This window comes from Gymnodraco acuticeps, unplaced genomic scaffold (assembly GCF_902827175.1).
Source record: "Gymnodraco acuticeps unplaced genomic scaffold, fGymAcu1.1, whole genome shotgun sequence".
NCBI lineage: Eukaryota > Metazoa > Chordata > Actinopteri > Perciformes > Bathydraconidae > Gymnodraco > Gymnodraco acuticeps.
Window position 1 is genome coordinate 4,159,003 of NW_022989768.1, and position 27,689 is coordinate 4,186,691.

At 43.6% G+C, this 27,689-nt stretch overlaps 1 protein-coding gene across 2 annotated transcripts; it reads right to left on the reverse strand.

Annotated features, from left to right (window-relative positions):
* Positions 1–7,303: 7,303 nt before the first annotated feature.
* galns (galactosamine (N-acetyl)-6-sulfatase) lies at positions 7,304–27,267 on the reverse strand. Of its 2 annotated transcripts, XM_034218204.1 has the most exons (14): positions 27,111–27,267; positions 26,434–26,557; positions 25,774–25,848; positions 25,533–25,635; positions 24,652–24,795; positions 23,805–23,871; positions 22,926–23,053; positions 21,316–21,455; positions 21,072–21,175; positions 17,230–17,372; positions 16,058–16,160; positions 13,007–13,128; positions 8,878–8,995; positions 7,304–7,865 (listed from the first exon to the last, which is right to left on the reverse strand). In XM_034218204.1, exons 1-14 carry the CDS (start codon positions 27,258–27,260, stop codon positions 7,779–7,781), a joined length of 1,608 nt encoding a protein of 535 aa, XP_034074095.1. In that variant the 5' UTR covers positions 27,261–27,267; the 3' UTR covers positions 7,304–7,778. The 2 variants fall into 2 exon arrangements, with proteins under 2 accessions (XP_034074095.1, XP_034074104.1); XM_034218213.1 differs by lacking the exons at positions 7,304–7,865; positions 8,878–8,995; positions 13,007–13,128 and adding an exon at positions 13,152–13,818.
* Positions 27,268–27,689: the final 422 nt, after the last annotated feature.

The following is a 27,689-nucleotide window of genomic DNA, read 5'->3' on the forward strand; positions in this document are numbered from 1 at the left end:
GCTAACATTCGGTCGACGGGCGCTTGCCGGTTACTTTTTTGCTTTGCAGAAGAATTGAACAAATATTAACACACCAGTTAATATTGTAATTTGCCCCGCCGTTTTTTCTTTCGAAATAACGGTAAGGTTTGATTTTTTTCTTCAAACGGTAACATACCTGTTGCTAGTTTATCCCTCCGAGCCAACACCACGGCGAGCGGGGACGGACTCTTCTCTCCCTCACACCAGAGGAGACGGAGATAAGAAAGATATTAACACACCAGTTAATATTTTTTAAAGAAAAATCTACCCCGTCGTTTTTTCCTTTCGGAATAACGATAAGGTTGGATTTTTTTCGGTAACATACCTGTTACTAGCTTGTCCCTCCGCGCCGACACCCCGGCAAACAAGGATGGACCCTTCTCTCCCTCACACCAGAGGAGTCGGAGGCTCGGAGGCCCGGCTCTGCGGCTGCGGGTTTAGGATCTCGGGCACGGACTCACACCAGGTCTGCTCGTCCTGCCTTGGGCTGGAACATGCCCAGGAAGCTATCGATACCCCCGGTTCGTGCGGGCATTGTGCCCGCTTCACCATCAAGAGTCTCCGCCGACGGCTAGCGCGCCAAGCTAGCCTGTCGGGACGGGACCCCTTCATGTCCGTTGATTCGCCGGCCGGCAATCGGGACATGGTGGCGACCGCCGCGGAGATTGAGCCCCGCGCTGTGTCAGGCTGGGGCTCAACAACGGCGGTCGCCGCGGAATCGGAGCCCCGCGCTGTGTCAGGCTGGGGCCCGGTGGCGGCAAGAGCCGCGAGAGCGGAGCCCCGCGCTGTGTCAAGCTGGGGCTCCCAACTGGACCTCACCGTGGTTCCACCCGCGGAGGATGTCCTACAGCTGGATTATATGGAGGAGGATGAAGAGGATGCCTCTGAGTTCCTCTTATCCGACTCGGATGAGCACGAAGATGACATCTTCGTTTCATCTGCCCAGGCTGCCAAGCCGGAGGCGATGTCCGCTCCCCCGGGTGAAAGCACACCTGCTTCGCCCTGCCTCAGTATGGACTTGCAGGCCGTGTGCCAACGCGCTGCGTCCGGGCTGGACATCCCCTGGCCTGAAGTGGCCAAGGAGACCTCCACATCTCGCTATGAGGGGAAGAACTTGCCCCAAGCAGCGAGGATGAGAAAGCAGCTTCTCCCAGTCTTTCCAGAGATGCTGGACGAGGTGTCGGTCTCGTGGAGAGACCGCCCTTTCAGCAACAAGGCCCCAATCCAGGGTGCCTCCTCTTTGGACTGTGTCGGCATGGAGAAGCTCGGCCTTCTCCGCATGCCGCCCATGCAACCGCTGGTGGCAGCCCACCTCCAACCGCGGCTGGCTTCGGCACAAGCAGGAACCCAACGCTACCGGCAAAGGCAGACCGCTTCCAGTCAGCAATGACCGAACGAGCCTATAAAGCCGCAGCTTTGTCCGCCAGGGCGCTCAACGTCTCCTCGCTGCTGACGGAGCTGGCGGAGCTCTGCGAGGACATGACGATCAAACCTGAGCCTGCCGTGTGGGACGAAATCGCAGCGATCACGGACATTTGCCTCCGTGTGCAGCGCTGTGCAGTCCAAGCCACGGGCAAAGCACTGGGGATAATGGCGGTACAGGAGAGAGCCAGGTGGCTTACCCTGACGAACCTTCCAGACCGGAAAAAAGAGGACGTCTTGGACATACCTATTGTTCCCGAGGGCATATTTGGCTCCGCTCTAGCTTCGATGCAGCAGCGGTGTGAATCCAAAAAGAAGGAGGATGAGGCTCTCCAGCTTTGTCTTCCCCGAAGGGTCCAGCCGCCGCCTTCAACTGCCCCGCGGCAGTCCTTCGCTCAGGCTGCCTCACGTCCTGACCGTTTCAAGATCCTGATACAGCAGAGGCCACAGCAGAGGCCACAGTCCGCCCAGGGTCTCCAGCCCAGACACGAGGCGAGGACGAGCTGGCCAAGAAAGTCTCCGGTTCCGGCAGTAGCCGCACAGGCACAGCCGGTCCAGACTTTCCGCCACCAGACGAGGAAGAAGAAGAGGGCGGCCTGACAGCCTCCTCTCCTCGATAAAGGAGCTGGAAGTTCCCTGTTCTCCAGCTCCAGAACACGTTCCAGTGTTAGATGCTCATGTGTTTCCGGGGTGCAACCATGCCCCCATCTTCCCGCCGCCTCGAGTGATGTCAGAACGTCATCCTCAAGTTCGCACCATGAGGGAAATGGACTTAACATCAACGACAGCAAGCTCCGCTGCTCGTTTAAGTCACATAAACACATGTCATCACTATTGTCTTTTAATAAATTATTTTCCACTGTCGTTCTCCAGGCTTAAAGCCAAGGGCGCAGTCAATAAAAATGAAAAGAAAGACAATAAAAACAATAAACAGTCTGACGTCTACTACCCCCTTCTAAGAGTGGCTGCTACCTCTCTCAGAAGGCGGACGATGGACGGGGCTGTGAAGGCATCACCGCCACGCGCATGCGCAGTGTCGACCGGGGTTGTCAACCTGGGGTACCACCGTGTTCAGACACTAGAGGGCCCCATAACACAACAAATAGAGACACTGAGGGCAGACAACAGGGATGTGACATTTCCACTCGCTTTGAGAAGCGAAAAGTGGAGGATGCTCACAGATTCTGCTTGGGTTTTCAAGACAGTAACACGGGGTTACAGACTCGAATTCGCCGTCACCCCCCCCTCACTTTTCGGGCATTCTGCATTCGCAAGCCCGGGGAGAGTCGGCCCATATTCTAGAGCAAGAGATCCTCTCTTTACTAGACAAGAAGGCTATCTATAATACCCTCCGAACAGAGTCAGAGCGGCTTTTATTCCAAGTATTTCCTCGTTCCCAAACGGGGAGGGAACGGGATTCGGCCTATAGGGCTCTGAACAAATATCTCAAAAGATACAAATTCAGAATGCTCACTCACACATCTCTGTTGCGTCTCGTGCGCCAAAACGATTGGTTCACATCAGTCGACCTGAAAGACGCGTATTTCCACATCCCAGTATATTATCCGGCCGAGGCTATATACAGGACGGTCCTGTACACAACGCCAAATGGCTATATACAGGACCGTCCTGTACACAGCTCTCTGAAATGGCTATATACAGGACGGTCCTGCACAGAAGCCCTGAAATGGCTATATACAGGACGGTCCTGTATATAAGGTCTCTGAAATGGCTATATACAGGACGGTCCTGTATATAAGGTCTCTGAAATGGCTATATACAGGACCGTCCTGTATACAAGCTCCGAAATGGCTATATACAGGACCGTCCTGTATATAGCCATTTCAGAGAGCTGTTTACAGGACGGTCCTGTATATAGCCATTTGGCGTTGTGTACAGGACGGTCCTGTATATAGCCACTCCCATATTATCCACACAGGAAATATCTGAGGTTCGCCTTTCAGGGTGTCTGTTACGAGTACAGAGTACTTCCCTTCGGTCTGTCTCTCAGCCCACGAGTGTTTGTACGGTGTACGGAAGCCGCGATAGCCCCGTTAAGACAACAGGGTATTCGTCTGGCAACTTATCTGGACGATTGGCTCCTTCTCGCACAGTCGGAGCAAGAGGCTATTACGCAGACGAATGTCCTCGTAAAACACCTGCTCGACCTGGGTTTTGTAATAAACACAGAAAAGAGCATGTTGTCTCCAGCCCAGACTGTACTCTTCCTGGGCCTACACCTGAATTCGGTGCCCTTTACAGCCCGCCTGTCAGCAGAGAGAGTGAAAGCCTTCAGGGCTTGCCTCGCTCATTTACAGCCACGCAAATATGTTATCTTCAGATCATGTCTGCGGTTATGGGGCTCATGGCGTCAGCCATCCTGGTGGTACGACTGGGACGCTTACACATGAGGGAGTTTCAGCGCTGGGTAGCTGCCCTCAGACTGGACCCCGTGCGTCATGGCGCGAGGAGAGTGATGGTCACTGCATAATGGCACTGCGCCACTGGCTGCACCCGACTTTTCTAGTACGGGGCATGCCTATGGGTGCTGTCCTATCGCGGAAGGTGGTCACCACAGACGCATGTCTGACGGGCTGGGGGGGTATATACGAAGGTCGACCTGTGAGGGGTCTCTGGAGCAGAGACCTCCAACGGTCACACATAAATTATCTGGAGCTTTTAGCGGTGTTCCTCACCCTGAAACGCTTTCTGCCTTTTCTCAGAGGACATCATGTCCTCGTGAGGACAGACAACACGACCACAATATCGTATATAAACCGCCAAGGGGGTTTGCGTTCTCTCCAGTTACGCATGCTGGCACGCAAACTGATCTTATGGAGCTGCGGACGTCTCCTCTCTCTGAGAGCGACGCACGTACCAGGAGTGATGAACCTCGGGGCAGATCTGCTGTCCAGAGGTGCACCACTATATGCAGACTGGACTCTACATCCAATAATTGTGAGTCAGCTGTGGGTGCGTTACGGCCGGGCCGCGGTGGATATGTTCGCATCAAAAGAAAACGCTCAATGTCAGCTGTTCTTTTCAATGCGCGATTTAAACGCGCAGTTAGGCGTGGACGCGCTCGCGCACGTTTGGCCTCCGGTCCTTCTGTACGCGTTCCCACCCCTGGCTGCCTCTGATACCCCAACTCTGGCCAGAGTGAGAGAACAACGCCACACACTGATCCTAATAGCTCCACACTGGCCTGCAATGTACTGGCTGGCGGAGATATATCAGCTGCTGTGCGGGCTTTATAATTTATTTGTTGCTGTTTACATTTTGAATTATATTTGTTATTTTTAAATAAAATGCATCTTTTTTAGATGATATATTTATTTAGATGTAGGTTTTTTTTGTAATATTATTGTATTAAGTATAATTTATTAAATAAAAATACTGTTATGAACACTATACAATGTCTTTATTTTGATAGTTACCAGAATACATTGTATATTTAATACTAACATAAGCTGGTGATAGATAAATGCTGGTCTGCTGGTATGCCAGCAGACAAATATTTATAAAGACAGGGTATGGCTGGAGTAGGCTACACCCATACCAAGAAATGGCTTAGCCCCACCATGAAAAATGATGTTAAAGTAAGCAAAATAAAGTCCGCCAACTGGCGCGGAGTAAATTGCACAGACAGCAGTTAGTAAGATTGATTTCAGCAGCCACTTGTCTGGAAATACGGAAGACCAGAAACGGTTTTGAAAACTTTTGTCACGTAGTGATCATCTTCCCAATAGAACATCTTTGATAATGTCTTTTGGCCAATCAGAATCAAGATAACGGCGTGGTGTTGTTGCAGGAAGTCCCGACGGAGAATACTTTTGCTGTAGTACAGGGGTGCACATAACTGGTACGCAGGTTATGTGCGTAATCTGAAATGCGTACCGTCACTTGTGTCACAAAGCACATTTGCGTACCGACGTACTTGTGAAGCTTTTCCAGAAGGCGGTTAGATCACCGGACCACAGAATCGGTCTCCGTGTGCACAGACAGGGCTGCTGTTAACGTCGGTCTGTACAACGGAATAAATTACGCCAACCGGCTGCGGAGGGAGACTCCTCCCTTCACTGGAGAACTGCGCTAAAACAGCTGATCACAACGTTCACACTCTGTGGTCACGAAGTACTCCACTCCACTAGCGCCCCCCCGTCGACTTTCCTGAAGTTTCTAAGTAAGATAGAAATCAATACGTAATGAATTAAGACTCCACGGTTTGATGATTGATAGGTGCTCTCTTTCATTTTGACACAGACATTTTTTACAATAAACATGTTAAATGGATATATCCGCCTTCTTTCATTTATCTTTCCATTCCCACAACAATATACATAAAGAAATGACATATTTTGGACATAGTTCGAATGGTGATTAATCATGATTAATTAATTTTTAAGCTGTGATTAATCTGATTACAAATTGTAATCGTTTGACAGCCCTAATTTATTTATTTTTGGATTAGATCATAGATACGTCCATGAGTTAAGGAATGGAATGATATGATGATTCACACTCATGTACAGTAGGTGGCGGTATGCACCTTAAAGTTGTTTGCAATCCGCCAAAAAACCGAGAGAAGAAGAAGTCAACTGGTTTGCCAACGGACAATTTACACCGAAGAAGAAGAAGTGAACATTTCTGGCGGGTGAAATTTAGAGTATCAGATTACATGCCTCCCTCTGACTCTGAGAATTTAGTGGTTTGCCTTATAGTCATTCTCCTCCATTTTCTTCCTCTTCTCGAGCAGTCAGTGTGGTGCTGTTGCTTTGGTCTGGGTCTCTGGACCTGTGAGCTAATCCTTATTTGCATATAAGGAATGGAAATGTCTCATCATGAAATACAAGTCACATGAAATAAGCCATTATGAAATACGAGTCTCTTGAAATAAAGAAACGCGTCATTATGAAATACAAGTCATCTGAAATAAATAAATATGTCATTATGAAATACGAGCCTCTTGAAATAAATAAATGTGTCATTATGAAATACAAGTCTCTTGAAATAAATAAATGTGTCATTATGAAATAAAAGTCCCATGAAATAAATAAATGTGTATTTAAATGTACATGTATACATATTTATTGCCTAATTTATTTATTTTATAATTTATTTCATAGGCATATTTATATATATATATATATATATATATATATGTATTTATTTAATTATTTATGTATATATTTATTTATTTAATATTGGCTTAAATGGCATTCCATAGAATGATCAGTCTCTGTTCATCTACCGGGATACAAACCGGAGGAGCGAGGCATGGAGGGAGGTGGCAGAGACAGTGGGTGAAACTGGTAGGTTTTCGCCTGTTTGGGGAGTTTATATATATATATATATTGCTCCCATAAAATCCCCGGGGGTTTTTGCTTTGTATGTCGGGGGCGGGAGATTCATGTGATTGGTTGTTGGTCGTGTTGCTTGAATAACATCCCCAAGCTTCAGACACGCCCAGCTCCAAGCTTTTTTTGGAGCTGTAGTGTGGACGCTCCGTAACGGTGTCGGGTTACAGACGTGCTCCCCTTGTCACCTCACTCTCGCGTGTCAGCGGGTGCGCGGAGAACTGCGCACAGCAGCTGAGGCCCTCTGGGCGGGGCCCCCTGCGCAAGGCGGGGCCCCATGAAGCCTGCGTGATTGGCCTGTAGGGAGGGGCGGCCCTGACTATAGTTAATACCTCCGTTCCTAAACTGTAATGGAAACGCAGCATAAAGTGATCCTGGCCAACCGTACTAAGCCGTGCGAGGCCCTGCAGTGGAAATGTGCCATAATAGTGCTGCAAAAGAGGCGTATGATGAGTATGAGGCATGGATCTGTTTGGTATTTTAAGCAAAAAACTTCACAGACATGTTTTGTATAGGTATGGCCCTACAATATATTTTTCCAATATCGCATAATAGGTCCACTTTAAAAGCGTCATGATAACAGGTATTACAAAATAACTTTTTTTTGAGAACACATTTTTCAGTATGCAGGTAATAAGGATTCATATTTAAAACAACAATACAACATTATGTACATCACATTAGGTTTGATCAAATAAAAATAAAAATCCCAACTTCTCTAAATCATTTTTCCTGACTTCAATCATTGGCTCTTATTGCAGTGCTTCTCCAGAGCGGGTACAGCTTTTGTGCACTCATTGAAATAGCAGCTATAAGCAAAAATCTATTTGCATAACCCATACAATGAAATACCAAAAAACATCCCTTGATTTGACCCCATGTCCATCTTTTCAACACTGTACATACATCATTTTACAAAAGAATAAGGTTGTCTGTTGACTAGAAAGGCAGATCTTCAGGTTTTGGTTCCTCATCCTCTCAATGTGGCCAATCACACTTCCAGGGCTGAGACTTTGGCACGTTGAGACACTTTCCTAACTTCTCACAGCCAGCGGGGGCCCAATTCTGTAACAGAGAGCAGCAATCACAGCAAGCACAAGAATATTATGTTATCACAAGAATATTACGTTATCAGTTATCAGTGATTTACAGGAAGTTATTACTGTGCTTGTTTATTTTATTCACCACAAGGGGGCAGTGCTATGCCACAAATAAATGCACAGCCGTGTAGCTCTCACTCTGTGCTTCAGTGTGACAAAGCCACTGCCTAATTTATATCTAAGAAATCCTAAAGGACATGTTTTTCATAAAAGTCAAACACAGACACAATCTAAAGGAAAATGTCCAGGTTCAGATAATGATATGATATATATATATATATATATAGGTTATAATATGTTCAAGTTATACATTAATAGTCTGCAAGCTCAAAGCAGACAGTTAAAGGTAGGGTAGGTAAGAATGGAGAAACCAGCTCGAGTGCGCTAGAATTTGAAAGTACACAACCGGAAAAAATCTGCCCCTTCCTTCAGACTTCCTTACAGAGCCCCTCCTCCAACACACACAAACGTGCACATGACCAATGAGGGCACGAGATAAGTTTGTGCACAGATGGAAGGCTGACAGGCAGGTAGGCCATCCAGTTATTTTAGCCGGGCCGGCTCAGATGATTGGTCGTGCTTTTTACAGTACTACGGCTTCCACAGATGAGATATTTTTATGTATTTATTGTCAAAGCATTTCATGTATTCATTGCTATCGGGATGTTAAGAGCATTCCATGGAATATAACAAAAAGTGTTTCTGAAGTGAATTACCTACCCCACCTTTAACTTAAATATTCAGATAGTTTTATGAATTCTTAGTTTTTTCACAAGGGCTTAATTAATTTGTCTTTGTATTCGTGTACCTGATGTATACGTGTGATGGACAGAGAGATAAGGTGTACACATTCCTGGGATTAACGCTCAGTATCTGAGTTACCTTCTACACACACAATGAATGTATTCTCAACATAATTGATATAGTTTTGCACTTTTACTAAGTGCATCTTGATATTTATGTTGTATAAATCTCACCATCACCGCCACGTCACACATGTTGAGCTGGGGAACACCGGGCACCAGCGTACTCTTATGCTGCTCCACAACAGGAGAGATCCTGCTCAGCACTTTCTGGTACTCATGGGACGAAACACTGCAACACACAACACACATGGTCAGTATGTTGAAACTAAATGTTTGTTTCAGTTTCCATTATCTGATGATATTTTTTACTCTTATTGAAAGCAGATGTCTGAAAATCTAATCTTTTTTTGTCTGACCAAAAGTCCAAAGCCCGAAATATTTTAGCATACAACTACACATTATAGAAGCACAAAGAATACATATTTGGTAATTTTGCTTGATAAATTACAAAGAGAATGTATTTATTTTTGTCAATTGACTCAGTATTTTAAGCTTTTAATACATGTGAAACAATGACTTAACCAACAATTGAAAATGACACACACATATACAGACCCGGATCAACGGTTTCATAGTGTATCAAACACAAGTCTGTTTTATCTGTTTTGTCCATTTGTTTGAGGTATTTAACATAAATGGATTAGCCTAACATACATTCAAACACACACACGCACATACAAATTTGCATTATTTCAGATTTTTTTGGCTTTTGATCATAGAATATTGTAGTTAATGCTGCGCGCATGTATCCAGTCCACCTTATAACAGAGAAGGGAAACGCTGTAGCTTTAAACAACAGAAACACCTACACACATCCAAAATCACACACATGCTGTCCACTCGGGCACCCTTTGGGAAAGTACGCTCAGCAGGGTGAACTATGTAACCCCTACCTCATCCCCTGTCTCTCAATTACTGTTGTTGGACAGCAGTGAGCCCGAGCACCTCTGTGCATTATTATATTCAGTGTGTAAAACACAGGGGCCCCGAAGGCTTTCAAAGGAACGCTGCTCTCAATAGGACCTGTAGGGTTAATGGGCTGTGCATGCACGTGTGTGTGTGTTGGGGGAGTGGGTGTCTGGTAGCGTGACACACAGATAGACAAATATCAGCAGTGCAATTACACCCCTGATACGCTCGCCGGCAGCACCTGTGCCAGCCTTCCATGCTCCCTCCACTGCAAACCCGGCCCTCTGATTGGCCCCTGGGGACCATGTGCATGTGTGTGAGGTGAAGTGTCAATTAGAGTAATAACCCCAGGCCCTGTCCAGCTCACACCTACCCTCCCTCTTAGATCTCCCACAGGGCAGCAAGGCTTTCTCCATCAGCCAGCACCTGCTCCTCTCCTTGATACTCTCAATCTTTACTTTCCCCTACAATTACTCGCCTGGTAGTGCATTGGCCGCAATTAGTCTCTCTCCTGGTGTGCCACATTCGTCATGAGCTAACTATCAATGCACTGTGACCCGAGCTGATAGGACAGCACTGGATTCATACCCCTGGTTAAAAATCAGACATTCAGATTAAATTGCTTCAGCTATCTAAAATCGCAAATTCTGCTTTCGCCAGATTATGATCAGCAAGAGAGATATTTAATTCCCCTCCTATCTGTGCCCACTACTGGTTGCTGCGATTCATTTTGTGATAAGTGATGAAGCAACTTAATAAAAGTAAATTATGGGGATATCTATCAGACTGTCGTAAATTGTCTACGCTACCATACAAGTCTGCAAGTAAAGTGCGCCATGCATAGAGAAACTTGCATAAGATATGTTTTCTATTGTTTTGTCTATGCACTGAAAATCTCACACTGCAGACCTCTAAATCAAAAACTAATAATATCATTTGTTTATGCCCCCTCTGCAAACAAATAATAAAAAGCCTACAGTCAGCACAGCTCATTATCATGATTATAACCCTCAGCTTACTGGTGTAGAGGCAAAATCTGGAATAATAAGCAGGCTGTATGCAAATGAAGTCTTTTGATTTATAATGTATGGCACCCTAGGGGGATGGGGGCATTGCTCAGGTGTGTCACCACTCTGATTACTGATTCATAACACTATTGCTGGAACACACACACACAACCACAACCACAGTGGCAGAAGGTGGGGGAATTGAGGAGACAATCAAATACATCTGTCCTGCCTACCCCTCCCCTCCACCACCTACTCCACCCCGGTGGAAATTGAGCACTTCAGTAAGGACTATTGATTGGGAACACGGGAGCTCGGTGGCAGGCAGCAGATGAGGCCAGACTGTGAGCAGGGCTGCCTGCAGTGTTAGGGCCGGGACTACACTGCGGATGACCGAGACTCAGGGGACCCGAGCTGAGGTGGGTGGTGTGAAAGCCAGGATGTGTTAAACTCGGGGCCTTAGGTCACAGAGACCGAGGGCAAAGAGGAAGGCAGCAAAAGGCTTTAAATGAATCCAATAGGGATAGAAACCCAACATGTTTGGTAGATGCAGACCTGGTTGGGTTTGTCATCCTGGACCACCATGAGAGGCGTGGTCCAGTTACACCAGTCAAATGTGGCTGTCCTTTGTTTTTTTAACAAGTTATACGACCAAAACCTAACAACTATACATTCAAAACACACATACACACAAATTAGCATCCTTTCTGAATTTTGGGCTTTTGGTCAAGGAGTATTGTAGTGAATGCTCAGCGCACATGTATCCAGTCCACATTATATCAGAAAGGGGAAATGCTGTAGCCTTAAACACCTACACACATCCAAAAACACACAGGCTGTCCACTCGGGCACCCTTTGGGAAAGCAGGGTGAATCTAATAGGGATAGAAACCAAGTTTTGTAGATGCAGACTTGGTTGGGTTTGTGCTTCATCCTGGACACACGGACCACCAGGAGAGGCCTTCTCTAGTTACACCAGTCATATGTGGCTGTCCTTCTGTTTTTTAAAAGACAAAAAAACTACACTAAAGAGTCCTCTCCTAGGTTGCATAATTATAATCTAAACTGATTTCTATGCTGACTGTTCAGGACTGGGGATTGTGTACGTGTGTGTGCTCTTTGCTGTATCACTTCCTGCGACAGTAGTGAAGGCATGTGTGCAGACAGGCCCTACATCATCTTAAGTGGCTCTTTAGGTGCAGACAGAGATTAATGATGGCCAAGCAGCCAGTCCAGCTGGGGGACCGAGGAGCACACGGACAAAACGCACACATACACATGAGTACACAAACACACACAGTTAACTAGGATGGAGGAGAACGCTCCCAGTGGATGCAGAGGGACAGCGGCTGAGTGGGGAGAAGTGAGCTGAGGTGCACAGCAGTCGGTGGAGAAGGAGAGAAGTAACAAGGGAAAGAGTATCAGGAACGTTTGGAGAGGGAGAGGACTGAATAGAGAGAGGATGAGAGAGGATGGAAGAAAAGTGTTGCGCAGTTGGGTGACCTTGTAGACGAACCTCTGCTGTAGAGGTGAAACAGGAGTATGCCTGTTTGGTTTGTGTGTGCGTATGGGTCTGTGTGTTTGTGTGCACATCTAGCACTCTGCACAACACATCGCTGCGTATTGATTGGTTTTTCCTTTTTTTTTTATTCTTCCAAGTAAATAGCAAGGCTAAAAGGTGGGCATTTGAAAAACAACATTAATGTTTCATCATCCAATTTCACTACAGAGCTGAAAGGAGTTGGAGCAGGAGGCCAAGAGGAGATGAGGCGGTGCAGGGTGTGAGAGGCAGAGCTTGCAGAAGGCAGCAAAGAAAGGTCAATCCAGAAAGGTTTTATGGCAGGAGGGAGCCAAAGCGAACACTGAGCACAAAAGGAATATATAATCATCAAAGCGATTATTAGATGATCTTAATGTATTAGTCATTACGTCAACTTGCACCATTTTCCCTCAAAGACCACATAAATATTGGTAGTATGACGCTCATCTATCTTTGCACCCTTATTTAGTAATAGTTTGAGTTCAGCTTTGGCCGTCTGTATCTTCTGGTGTGACTCGATCCTCTCTGTGATCTTAACTCTCCTCTGACTGAAGGCAGAGACACACAAAACTCAATGAAACAGCACTCGCTCTCAATTTAGACCTGAACAATTTATCCCAATGAATCAGCATTGATCTCATACAAATACTGCGCTCCCAACAGGCAAACTGCTTTCCTATTCGCTCCCCCCAAGATCATTTCCAACATCTCTTCGCTTATTCCTCGTTGTCTCCCTCTCTACCTGTTCACATGTTTTGATTTTCTTTTCTTTTCAGGGAACTAACCTGATGGGGAACTTTTCCCCAGGATCCCGCCCCAGGTGGAAAAGGATTGGCTGCAGTGTGTGCTCCTTCTGGTCGTGAGTAGTCACACCCGGGACCTCTTCACCTGGACAGAAATTGATGCCCTTCAGGGGAAATCACACAACAGATGAGCATAATGACAACTTTTATGACTCGGATGCACTTTACAGTATCATTGTACATGTATCATAATGTATTTCTAGCAGAGTATTTATGAGATTAGTGATTGATGATAAATTAAACATTTTAGGAGGAATGTATAAACCATGTTTGGTATGAAACAATTATATATTTCATTGAACTCTTTCTGCATCACTTAAAAAAACTTAAAGACAACCCTTTACATCTTATTTTCTCAACAATTCCCGTAATGATTTGTTGCTCTCTGTTATGACGTTTCTTTATGTTTTTTTCCCCCATGATGATCGCCCAATTTGATTATTTTAGATGTTCATCATGTGCATCAAAAAAGAAAATCTAAAAACTAAATTAAATATCCAAATGCTTAAATGTATGCGTGCAGCCAGCTGCTACTTTAAGCCCCATGCTTAATCTTATTGTTGCACGGCCTATATGCATATTGTCTTCCAATCTGTTGTGTTCATTATGCAGCTACTGTTGGTACATCATGACGGGGCTCAAGTCACTGACAAAATGAGGATTTTCTTCCTCGTGCTGCCTCCCCCGCTTCATCTCTCCACGCCTTCGCTCCCGCTCCATGACTCCATTCTGGCAGTGATCGCAGCCTGATTGAGTCACACTCACTCCTCCAGAACCCCCTGGAGATCTCCCCCCTTCCCCAACACAAACATACACACACACTTTTTGATGAGCACAACTAATATTGAGAAAGCATTCATCTGTGAGGCACTGTGGCTGCCCCCCTCTGAGATCGCTCAACAGAGCACCTAAAAAATACATATAGAGAGAGAGAGAAAGAGAGAATGTGAGAAGCAGAGTCACCCCCCGCCCTGCAGACCTTCCTCTCATCCAGACAGGCCCTGTCTTTTGAAGCCAAAAGCTTAGAAATGCAGAAAAGAACGAAAAAAAAAAAAAAATCTCATCCCAGAGGAGCAGCCAGAAAAGGCCTGCTGTGTGTCTCTCTGACTCTGTCTCATGTACCCTAGACAGAACAGCGAGAACTCCATATCTCCCCTGACATTAATGCTATGGATACAACTAGGCTGCTTTCAAACTGGAGCAGAGCAGTCGCTATTACAAGATAAGGAGCAGGAGCATCCAGCGATGGTAGGATGGATTATGGAAATGGAAATATCTGATGTGTATTTTTGATCCAAAACTAAATGAAACAGATATTTATATAGATTGTAGCATATCTGTATTACAATATACCGAAAAATATCTACTTTCGATTTCATAGGAACGCATTTGTTTTTTACAGGCATCTTGAAATTGCTGTCTTAATGTGTAGCAAACATTTGTAATGCCTTTTGCTTAAAAGTAAGTGAACCATGTTCTGTTTAGCAAGCATAGCAGTGTTAATGTCACAGGCCACAATGTAGCTCAAAAGTGAGCAGGAGCTGATGACAGTAATCTGTTGTCAAAGTATAAAAAAACAGTGTAAGACTAACAGGTGTCTGGGAAATCGTTATTTTTCAGTTTTCAATCATCAGTCTGTGAAGTATTTAACTGCCATAGATCTCCTGCTGTATCACAGGTTACTCAGCAATACAGATACAAGGAGCCACGACAAACTATATTTCGCAATATTAACATCCCTACACTCCCTCAAGAGAGTTGAATGAGAGCCATTTAAGCCTGTGAAATTTCTCATTTTCCTCATGGCTGAGCTGCATGAACACAGCCAGGACAGAGCAAAACGTCTCATCTATTAACCTGTAATGTTGTTCTTTTTCACAGACACACTTATTCCGTTCTTGTTTATTTTTTTTACCATATACAAATTATATTTTATATATAAGACGAAGAAGCAGGAATCATGTTGTTGTATGTAAAAGGGCTTTGATTGGTTATTTCTGTAGGAAGACAGAATACACTAGAAACTCTATAGGGTTTAAGGGGCTATTATTTAAAATTATTCAATAATTCATGTTATTCCTGGGAGAGATAACCTAAATAAGGAATATACATTTTCTCTGAAGCAAAACATGTATGTCAGTTTGTTTAAATTGTTCCTGTTTATAAAATGTACTATGGGTTACATTAATTGGAACGTTTAAGGAATCTAATCACAAAGACATAACGCATATTGGGGATTTAACTTTCTCCTGAACAGACACTGATCTGCACATTAATAAGGAGAACCAAACATACATGTTCATGTTTTCTCTCCACCTCTCTCTCTCATATACACACACACACTACACACCCCCCCCAATCGATAGGCAACTCACAGGCAATCAGAAGCCATTATTTGTGAAGTTCCACTTCAGTTCACATGAGTTGATAAAGGAGGCTGCTATTGATTCAGCGGCCCTGAAGGAGAGAGCAATTTAAGCGACCGATGGGGCATAAAACAAACTGGATCACAGGAAAAGCAGAGCCATGATGGGAGGACAGGAGGACATGTTTTTTTATGGAAAGAGGAGAGAAATGTAGAACACACTACCCTGCTTCTCAAGTGTCACATTACACATTTCTCCAGATACATTTAATCAGCACAAAGTTGATGTAATTACGGCCCAAGAGATACTGCAGGCATCTGGCTTTCTATCCTTCTTTTGAGCTCCGTGGTGCCAAAAGAACAAGTCTACAGCGGGGAATGACGGTATGTAAATGACGAGGAAGAAGATCTCCACTGGAGTCAGAACAAACAAGTCATCTGGTTGATGAATGATGTAAGTTCGCTGATGTGGGGGTTCTTCATTAATATTCATTACGCTCTGATGTACACAGCAGTCAACTGATGAGCCATTTTCAAGATAACACCAACAGTGTAAGTGTTTGTGTGTTTGAGGCAGATTAGGAGAGACAAAGAGGGAGGATGTGGAAGCACAAATCAAGAACTGAGGAAACCGACATGGGACAGAGAGGCTGTGTTAATAAACGTACCTTGTTAAACTCTTCTAATGAGTTGCTCCAGGTCCAGTAGTGTGCCTTGTATTGTCCAATACGCACAGCCATCAGCTCATTGCCACGGTAATAGAAGATCGGCCTGTAATGGATGAGATTAGGAACAAATGCTCAGATTTGTTTTCTTCCACGTTGAGTTTGAACTAACGTGGAAACTTGTGTTTTAAGAAACAAAGACATTTCGTCTTGGAAAACTTTTAACGTTTTTTTACCCCTTCTCTAAATGTTTTTATCTTCCAGGAATATGAGCTTTCTAATCACCTAAAAATCCCCAAAATCTAACATAGGCTTTCTAATGTTTACCGGGTTCAGTGTTAACCGTGTTCAGCATTTTAGTGTCGGACAGTAGCATTAGTACTTTTTAATAAGCAATTAGAGGTTGACAGGAATGACATTCGTTTTTAAATTCAGAAAAATGATTTCCCCTAGATGATAACTAAAGGAAAGTTTACAACAATGCTCTCACTCAGGGACGTGATGTTTATTATAAAAGGGTTTAAAAAATCTGGTAGCACTTTACAATAAGACTAGCCTTATAAAGGGTTTAAGAATAGTTTGTAATTCATTTATTAATGAAGTTGTGAAAACTTTATAAATCATTAATAAGCTTTTATAAGACATGAGATAAACAGGGCAACCGGTTGCTTGCCAAATAGTGAGCCCACATTTATTATGTGCTGCTAAGCCTTATTAGAAATATTGTTACCGATTATAAATGGTAGTAACTCATTAATAAATGGGAATGTGTTTTACACTTTACAATAAGGCTCCCTTTTGGCAGTTATAAATGTTAGTAACTCATAAATAAATGGTAATAAAGAGATGCCAAGAAACATCAAGATGGAAGGGGGGGGATTCAACTCGGTGAACAACAGATACTAAGGATGCTGGCTGATGAAGAAGACAAATTAAGCTAGGTAGCCAATATAAGGCTTAGTCATCTTGCCAAATAGTGAGCCTGTGTTGACGTATGTTAGAACTTGTTTATAAATGGTTCTTAATGATTAATAAAGTGTTTACAACCTAATTAATAACCTAATTATAAATCCTTTATGAATCCTTTATAAGGATAGTCTTATTGTAAAGTGGTACCAAAAATCTTTGTCTCACAAAAATGGGGAACTCCTGTAACAGTGTGTGTGTGTACTGGCCTGTTTCCCTGTTTGTGGGGGTGGTTTAAGAGGACCGGTGTCAGGTCCAGTCCATCCAGGGCTCTGTCATCAGGAGGGCTGAGGCCGGCCAGAGCCAGACTGGTGGGGAACAGGTCCATCACACTGGCCAACTGGAAATTCACCTGGAATAAAAGACAATATTATCAAAAACAAAAATCCCTGTGTGTTTCTGTTGCACACAAAACAAGCCTTTAAGAAATGAGGACTGGCCAAGTGTCCTCTCAAGGACTTAAACTCACGTTGCTCCTAGGTTCTTCCATGTATGTGTATGCCACACACACACACACACACACACACACACACACACACACACACACACACACACACACACACACACACACACACACACACACACACACACACACACACACACACACACACACACACACACACACACACACACACACACACACACACACACACACACACACACACACACACACACACACACACACACACACACACACACACACACACACACACACACACACACACACACACACACACACACACACACACACACACACACACACACACACACACACACGTTATTAATGGCAGTGCTAACGGGTGTTTTTTGGGGAACATTTTAGCATCAACAAAGAGGTCCTGGTTTCTTTCTTTCTAAGAATTATCCCATGAAAATGTTGCTCCTAAATCAAGAATAAACAGTTTAATTCTGCTTTTAATACAAGCTTACTCTATAATGCTAGATATTCTTCATGTACAAGGTAGCAATGCATAGTCATGATAGGATGTTTGTATGTGTTATTGTGTGCACACATGTAGGAAAGAGGTGCATTTCTTCAGTCTACTCTCTAATCCCTGCTTCGGGGAGCCTCCAAAATGTCTCCTTTCTAAATGAGTTTTTTAGGGAGGAAAAGGAAAAAGGAGGAGCAAAGAAAAAGAGGAGAGAAAGTAGGGAGAGGACAAGGCCCGGGCGAGCAGGCGGCTGGAGCGAGCTGGTGTTTTATCTCCTTTTCCCAGTCCCAGTGAAAAGCTTTATTTTATTTATAAACTTTGAACTATTTTCAGATAAAATGACATTTTTTCGTTGTCATCCTTGATCTTCCATTCCATTCTCTCCTGAGCGAGCCTTAGAGGGAGGCGGCACGCTCACAATCAGATAGCGCTATCAGGCCTCTGCAGCTGCACCGCCATGTGCCGCTGTGCTCCTATCGGCAGCCAACACACACACACACACACACACACACACACACACACACACACACACACACACACACACACACACACACACACACACACACACACACACACACACACACACACACACACACACACACACACACACACACACACACACACACACACACACACACACACACACACACACACACACACACCACACACACACACACACACACACACACACACACACACACACACACACACACACACACACACACACACACACACACACACACACACACACACACACACACACACACACACACACACACACACACACACACACACACACACAAGCTCCTTAGCACTGAAATGAATTCCCCTTTCTTCTGTATCCACAGAACCAGCCACAGAAAAGGCTTTGCAATGCATTCCATGATCTATCTGCTCATCCAGACACTTCCTCTCACACACACACAAACACTAACAGATTTAGCCCTTCACTTCATTTTTTTTAAAGTCCCCCTCACACAGTCACACAGAAACCATTAAAGAAGACAGGACAACAGGGCATAAGAAAAAGCAAAAGTGACAATTAGTTGGTAATAACTTGCATGACCAAGAAAGCTAAACTTTCAGCCTGTTGCCATCTTTTATTTCATCTTTTATTAGCCCTGCCCTTTATTGCAGTCATGGCTGAACTTCGTTCTTTCTTCACCCTTTGTTCTTTACTTTTTTAACTGACTCATCACTCTCTATTAATGTCTCATTCATTTCTGTCTGTGTTGTGAGGGGGGCTGTTGGTTATCTTGGGAGGCAGAGCTTCTATCCGGTCTCTGCCACTCTGCCTGTGTGTCTGCTGCCTGATAAAACACAACAAAAGGGATTGTGACACTCGACGACGTGGTGTGGCCCGACACCCCCCCACCCGCCTCCACATCTTTGTTCCTGCAGCCACCACCCCTCATCACCCTAGCCCCCTCACCCCCCCCCTCAGGCACTGGGAGAATGCTGAATCTGCTTCATTCCAGTACACCTCCTCCCATCCTCCGAGAGAATAACCAGTCGTCAACAATTTTCTGCACATTCACAAAAGTAAGGTGAATTACTTAGTTTCATCTGTCAGATGTATTCACAGATCACCAATCCCCCCAAAATGTGTCTCTTAAACACCATAAAGATGTTATCATGAGTGAAATAAACCTGCTGAAATCCCGCCTTAACAAAGGATTGCACGGCTGTTTGTTGTCTATTATTTTGTTCAAAGAGCTTACAGACCTTTCAATACACAGATCAACAGAGATTTCAGACTACAAAACCAGAGAGGGGGCAGTCCTGTGTGTGTCGTGTCCTCCCTCCTAGAGTGATACATCCAGAGCTGCAGAGCACAGTAGCTCCAACAAAACAGCTTTGTCATCACAACCCCAAAGAGCTCCGGGGAGGATCGATTGACCCTCCTTCTCACAGCTAAGCCACACATACAAACATACACACATGTTTGTTTCGTGATGTTCTTCATTTGTAGTATAATGAGTTACATCTGTGTCTCCCACTGGTCTAGAAAGCTACACAGATACAGCTGCACAGATACAACTAATCCATACAAAAGCACACATATATGCAGGCATGCAAAGTCACAAATGACACAGACATGTTCTGCACATGCATGCTAAGACACACTGGTCAATTATAAAGTGGCAGGGGTGCGGCAAAGCCCTAACAACACAGAATACTCCTGGCAGTGTAGCAGTGTCTTAAGCATTGCTCCTTTTCTCTTTTCTATGCCAGCCACCTCTTTTACTTCTTCCTTGCTTCCTTCCCTGTACCCCCCATCCACCCCTCCTGTTCCTTTATCCTGAGCGCCTGGCATATTCAGATACTGAAGTCCTCATTACGGCTCAATCCAACCTCAGCAAACACACAAACAGATTAGCCGCTTAAGACGCTCCCAATCCCCCTCTCCCTCGCTCCTCTGCTGTGCTATCAGGCCCCAGCACACCCCTGTGAGATGAGCCAGGGGCAAGGCTTACTGCAGACTGCAGCCTCCGCTCGCTCCTCCACCAAATCCCTCTGCGTCACAGCCCCGTGTCACAGCTGCCCCTAATACAATTAAAAGTCATTTGCAGAACGCACAGGCTTAGAGGATCACGGTGTGGGTGGGGGGTTAAATTGGGGAGGGGGAGGCAGGAAAGAGAGAGCTTGGAGTATTAATTCCAGGCCAAAAATATTTGAAGAAATAGTGGAGAGAGCGCCCATACGCTTTGAGGCCGCAATCACGCAGTAATTCTTTACTAGAGTTCAATCACTCCAAAGAAGTTGAATATAGTCAAGATTGACTGCTAACAGCGCCAGTAGGTGAGAGTGTGTGTATGTTAAGTGGTAAATGATACACACATAAAACACAAAGCAACAATAATTAGAAAGAGGATTAGTTAAATGATTCCTTTACGGTCCTGTATGTCGCCTGCAGCTTTATAGAGAATATTACAGCTCCTGGTACCTGTTGATAGGCAGAACATTAAGGAGCAGCAACAATGTTTAAAAGAGGAATAACTGGCTCTGGATCTTGGGTCTAGTTTATTCTCTAGAGAAGACGGTAGGGATTAAGTGAATGATTGTATTTTAGCAGGCTTTATTTGGTAAAAAGCTTCAAATCACAGGGGTATTCTTACTGTGCCTGCTTTGATGTGTCCAGGCCACCAGGCAATGGCAGGCTCCCTCATGCCCCCTTCAAAGGTGGTCTCTTTCCCACAGAGGAATGGCCCATTGCTCCCGGCTGAGGAATCAGAAGCACAAAAACACATGTAAGCATGTATAAAAATACACACCTGTACAAGACAGAAAATGTGCCTTGGTATGCACTGACTCGAAGGGAGAAACTCTGTGTGCAAGTGGGAATTAATTTGTAGTGCTTTCCTTCATTTGGTCCAGACGTTAGCGCTGCTCCGTTGTCAGAGGTGAAGAAGACAAAGGTATCATTTTCAATGCCCAGTCTCTTCAGCCACAACAAAATATGACCAACGCTGTAGTCCAGCTCCATCACTGCATCACCGTACCTGCAGAACACAGACAGTCAAAGCTGTTATCCTTCCCAATGAGAGATTATATTAATTTAGTGGGAATGCTGACACAGCATTCCAACTATCTGTTATGCTACGCATGAAATTCTTTATTATTCCGCCGGGTTATTTTGCGCTGCTTCTTCTCCCACTTTGAACATCGCAGAAACTCTGTTCAAACATCAAAACGTTCAGCTCGGTCGGGAATCAATGGATATTATTATTATCATTCATAACTTTCATAATTCCAGAGATACATCCCATAATACATCCCATTTTAACATGGAAGTCAATGGAGAAATCTTCAGACTTCAACAATCTTCATGCAACTTCAACTGCTAACTGCTACTTCTTCAACTGCTAACTACTCCTTCATACTTTCACTCAGAAACCTCATTCCAACTTTAAAATGTCACACATCTTTCTGACAATATTCGCGTAACACAACTTTTAAATCTGATTCTTACTTTTACAGATATTAAACATTGACGTGCTGGACGCAAACGCCCAAACTTCGCTTGTATATCATCGGTCCATGCCTCAACAGCTTACGCCAGATCTGAGATCTCACCATAGGTTGTTGCCATGGAAACGCATCCCTCGCCATAAAACACGATGTCGCTGTAGCTCCAATGGACACGGTCCGGTCGTCCCACAATCTTCACCTGTATATCATCTCTCCATGCCTCAACAGCTCTACATCAAATCTGACCTCTCACCATATGCCGTTTCCATGGAAACGCATCCCTCGCCATAAAACACGATGTTGTCGTAACGCCTATGAAAAGGGTCAAAACAGCACCACTTCAGATAATGGTTAACGGTCCAGCCCTCAACAGCTCTACGTCAATTATGGGGTTTCATCATATGCCGTTTCCATGGAAACGCATCCCTCGTCATAAAAGACGATGTCGCTATAACTCCTATGAAAATGTTCAAAAAGTGCTCAAACTTCACATGTGTGCTAACAGTCCAGCCGTGAAGACATCTACGGGACAATTTTGAGATTTCTTCAAATGCCGTTGCCATGGCAACACAATGCTCGCCATTCTCATAACTTCCGTGAAACTGCTCCAAACGCCCCAAAACTTCACAGGTTTGGTAACGATGCAGCCATCAACGCATCTAAGCGTATTATGGGGTGTCATCAAATGCCATTGCCATCGCGACAGACCATTCACCATCAAGTTAGTTCAGAAGTTTGCAGTTCAAATATTCTGCTGCTTTTCCAAGCCTTTTTACTTTCTTTTCTTCTGTCATCACACATTCAAGCCCCCAGTGTTCATGTATCATTTCAATCTAAATTCTTCACTTTCTTCTTAAACATTACATTTCAGCATAGCAGTTTAGCGTCAGCTTTTCAGAATAAAGCATTCCCACTAGCAATTTCTTCAGGAATTGCATTCTCTAGTTTATAACCTTATTCCTCTGCTGGACAGTAAGTCAGTAATGTAGGATATAAAGTACCGGCCTCGCTGGCTTTGCCCTAGGAAGGGTTTGGAGGCGTAGACAGGGGCGTGAGTTGCATCGGGCGCCCAGTAGAGGAAGAAGGGCCGCTGGGCCTCTGTCTGACGGCGGATGAAGTCAACACCTTCCTGTAGAGGGCGGAGGGTGGGAGAGTCTGTCAGTGCAGATGTCAAATGGTTTACTTGAATCACAATACAGCTGTCAGAAAATAACCCCTTTCTCCTCTACATACTACATACTATATCTAAACTTGTTGTGCCTTTGTTTCCTCAACAACATTAATAATAGGTCTACTGAGACTTTTATTTTCGAAAAAGGCATACAATATGGATTTATTTAGTCTATTTGGTACTGCACCTGGGAATAGTTGCCACCTATTTTCAGGGCTGCGGTTTTTGTTTCGCACTGTTCTAAAATCTAAATTGTTGATCACAAAAAGCATACTAATAGGAGCTTTACAAAGCTCTATTTGACAGATCCATCTTCTTCTTGTGATTACAGAGTGCACCTCTCAAGCATGCAGCTCGTCTCTGCATGCTGCTTTTGATCCCTTTATAAACTGAATAGGAGGGACAGACATAGGCAGCAGGGATAATCAAACAGAGTGCGCAAAAGTCAACAATCCACTTCTGCTGGTGAAAAGCATGGCAATGATCAAAGGCCAAAATCAGGCTTTAATTGAGCTTTAAATTGGTTAAATAGATGATTCACTTTTTTGTGCTTTTATGTTCTGGTGAACAAAAGACCATTCTTCTATGGTAGACCATAAATATATAGTGACTTTCATTATGTTCTAATAATGACTTTACAGAGGAAACTTTGAAACAGAATTTGGTTTATCTGAAATACTCCACTGAAGTGTTGTGAGCCTTAACTTACCAGCAGGTACATCTGTGTGAGGTTGGACTCTCCAGTCTTCCTGTCAATCTTAAACTCCTCGTAGTATCTGGAAAACAAGTGGGTTGCTATTATTTATTAAATAAACCTTCATATTTATTTAGCCATTATCCCATCTGAATAGCTGCTGTCCCCACACCATGCCATTTCTCCACTGCTCATTCAACCGCATAAAATAACTCTTTCATAGCAACCTGATTGTATTGTCAAGGCTTTCAATCTCCCTCTAAATTTACCTAGACTACCGCAGACAATATCATTACGACAACAGAAGCAAATTTCCCTCTTGCGGACTGTGTTTGCAGGAGATTTTGGTGAAAGACATATCTGGGGAGTCTCTGCAGATCTGAACAGAGGGAACTGTTATGAGGTGTTGCTGAAGCGTGGCGCAGCAAGCAGGGAGGCAGTGACAGGCATCTCTCTTTCTTACGCTTCACTTCCGCCAGGTGTCCTCGCACACAGCCAACGCAACCTGCCGTCTCATGAGGGCTTGTGTGTTTCAGTGAGTATGCGTGTCTATGTGTGTGTGTTTGTCTGTCCAGGGCCCAGGTAAGCAATGCTGATTAAACCCACGGCTAAGCGAAAAACACGCCCGGCTGCCAGTTCCAATGACCCTGAATACACATATGGCTGTTTTGGGGAAAACAAATGGGCGGAAAATGGAATACACAAGCACAGCTGGTACAGAGAAAGAAGAGGAGGGGAGACACCCAACTCACCCAGAGAAGCAGACAGCCAAGCTATTCCACTGAGTCAGGTGGAATGAACATTTTCAGCCTCGGTTTCTGTCTGCTGTTATGCATATATGAGTGCTTGTGTGTTATCCTACCTGCCAAGCATCTCAGAGTTGTTGTAGACGGGGATGTTGGGTCTGATGCTGCTGTTGTAAGGGCCAAAGTGGCAGTCTGGTGCACCAAACCATTCATCAAAACCATTCTTCAGGGGCAGGTACTGCGGTCTGTGGCCCAGATGCCTGAGTGACAAACAAAGTGAACTCATACACTGTAAGATCAATGAGACTGAAGGACCATTCTGCATGTTTAAATGTGGACTTCTACTACAAAGCAATTGTACCTTTGCTACTACAAATCTTTTTTTCGAAAGCGCAACATACTTAAATTCATGTTTTTTCCGCAAATGACTATATTATGGCTCTGATTGGTTTCTATTCACTTCAATTTAGGACCTAAATGCAGACCTTTTAAACCTTTTGCAGAGGTTTGAAACTTTAAGACAGGTCTGCAAAGCTGTGTGATTGGTATAGTAACATTGTGAGGATAAGTAAGCATGCCTGGTTGCATTACTGCAAAGAAATGTAGTGGAAATAAAAACTAAATGATTAAAGAATGTGGAAATAATGTTCATCAGTAATGTTAAAGCTAGAGTAGGAAAGTTATTTTGGAATAATATTTTGTTATATTTTTTCAAATTCTCTTTCCAGATGACAGCAATCAATAAATATAAACAAACGGTTGGATACTTTAAAAAATGTAGCTTAATTTTGCTGGCTTTTCCAAAGCTGCCTGCCCAGCTTTAAGTATACATGATTTGTGATTAAATTGCCAAAATATGCAATATGGCATTAAGCCTCGATCCTGTAATGCGAGGCATTTATTCCATGGCACCATCAAGGATGGTCATCAACATACTGCGACCTCTAAAAGTTCAGTAGCCTCTAAAAACCTGGAATACAAAAGATAAAGAGCTCACCACTTGCCAACAATCTTGCTGACATAGCCCTTTTTCTTCATTATCTGGGGTAACAAAATCTCGTCCTTGGAGATTCCTCCCACTATCTCCTGTGGTGTGTATGCTATAAAAAAGGTCAAAGTTTAGTGTACAAAACTTTCCGTGACTTAATTGCACACTGTACATTATAGTAATGAGAAAACCTGCAGGAAATCATTTGCAGCTGGATAATTTACACAGTTTGGATGTACTGCAAGTGTACCGTTTCTGGCGTGGCCGTTTGTGGTGTAGAAACCGTTTCTGACAGGCAGCCTCCCGGTGAGAAGAGCAGCCCTGGCTGTTGTAGAAATTATGGGAAAAAAGGTCATTATGATGATCCAAATGCTTTTTCCCCCTTATTTTCATAATGCTCTGGCATGCATCTGAATAGTTTGTTGATACGTTAAGCTTTTGAAATTGTGTTTTTTGTAACAACTCAAATACCAATACCCATTAGTTTATCAACTGCTATTCAAATCTTAAATTGTAATCAATGATCACTGCTGTCAAGTGCAACCCCAATGAACACAATTCAATAAAAAAAAAATGCAAATCACCTTTACAGCTTGTCAAACTGGCATTTGTAATACATTATCTGTACTTTTTTATTAACCTTTTTTGTACAAAATACAAACTCCCTTTTTAACAATAGTTAATGTAATAACTGTAAGTAGTGTACTTTGTTCTGTATGTTGTATTTAAATGAGATGAGGTGCAAGCTTATTTTTTTTGAGGTTCTTTCATATATCAGGTGCTATTTTGATTTACATTTTGATAATGTGACAATAAAAACAAGTAGAGATAGAAGGAAGTAGTGATTATGACTGGCATTGTTCTAACATCCTGTTAGCTTCTATATTACAACATAGAGCTGCTGACTCACATGGGGAACAGAGCGGGTTGGCAGTGTAGAAATTTGGAAACAGCATGCCCTGAGCAGCCATGGCATCCAGGTAGGGGGTCTCTTTAGAGGGCTGGCCCAACACCCCCAAGTCCCCCCAACCCATCTGAAGTGCAGAGGGAAGTTTATTGACACATATACAGATACACATAAAGCAGTGGTGGAATGTTATGAAGTACATTTACTAAAGGATTTAACTCAAGTACATTATATTGTCAGGATTATTTTTGCTACTTATATTTTAATGCTAACAATGTTGTAAGAAGTTAAATGCCGGACTCTTACTTGTACAGAGTTTCTGTACTGGTATTGCTACTTTTACTTATGTAAAAGGACTACGAACTTAGTGTATCCCTTTCAGAAAAAGAAAGCATACATTAAAGCACACATATACTGTTCACAGGCAGCAAGGATCAATGAGATGCAGGCTATACAGTACATGGACAACTGCTACTAGTTCTGAAAGCCTAGAGACAGAAGGAAAACAAATACCTTTACCGAAAAAAGAAAGAGAAAGAGAGAAAACAAATGACTTGTAAGAAAGAGGGAGAGAGAAATATGATTCAGACACTCATTCACTGCTCAAGCAGATCTGTAATGCTGCTGATGTGATGAACTAAAGTTACAATAACACATTAAAAACACAAGACATAACTTACGTCATCCATGAGCATGATGATTATGTTTGGAGATGATGCATTTGAAAGCTTTTCTGTCAAGGAACAACATATTATTGAAAAAAAGAGAGTAAGAGTTAGAGAAGACATCACTCGCATAGCTGCAGTCATATGAGCAGCAACATTATACATCCATGGCAGCAACTTCTAGGAAGTGCTTTGTTTGTCTTCGTGCGGCAACTTCAGCGCAACGCTTGCGCATACACACACAGCAATTATTTTGTGTTTTTGCATTTAAGTTTGAGATTGCTTTAAGCTTTATTGGCCATTATGTCCTTAATTTGTTAACGCGAATGGTGGACTTGGGTATAAGGATTTAATAGCAAAACTACAAAATATATATGTCATGTGATGCATTCAGGACCTTCTGGTAAATGTACGTGCGCGATGGGATTAGATATCGGTCGAAATGAATAATGAATCATGTAACAAATATATTTATAAATACAATGAAATACGTAAATAAAAAACATGTTTTGCATATCATGGTTAAAATGTATTATATGATATAAAATATAAGAAACCACATAGGCAAGTCAAATCGTATTTCCACTTTTCCAC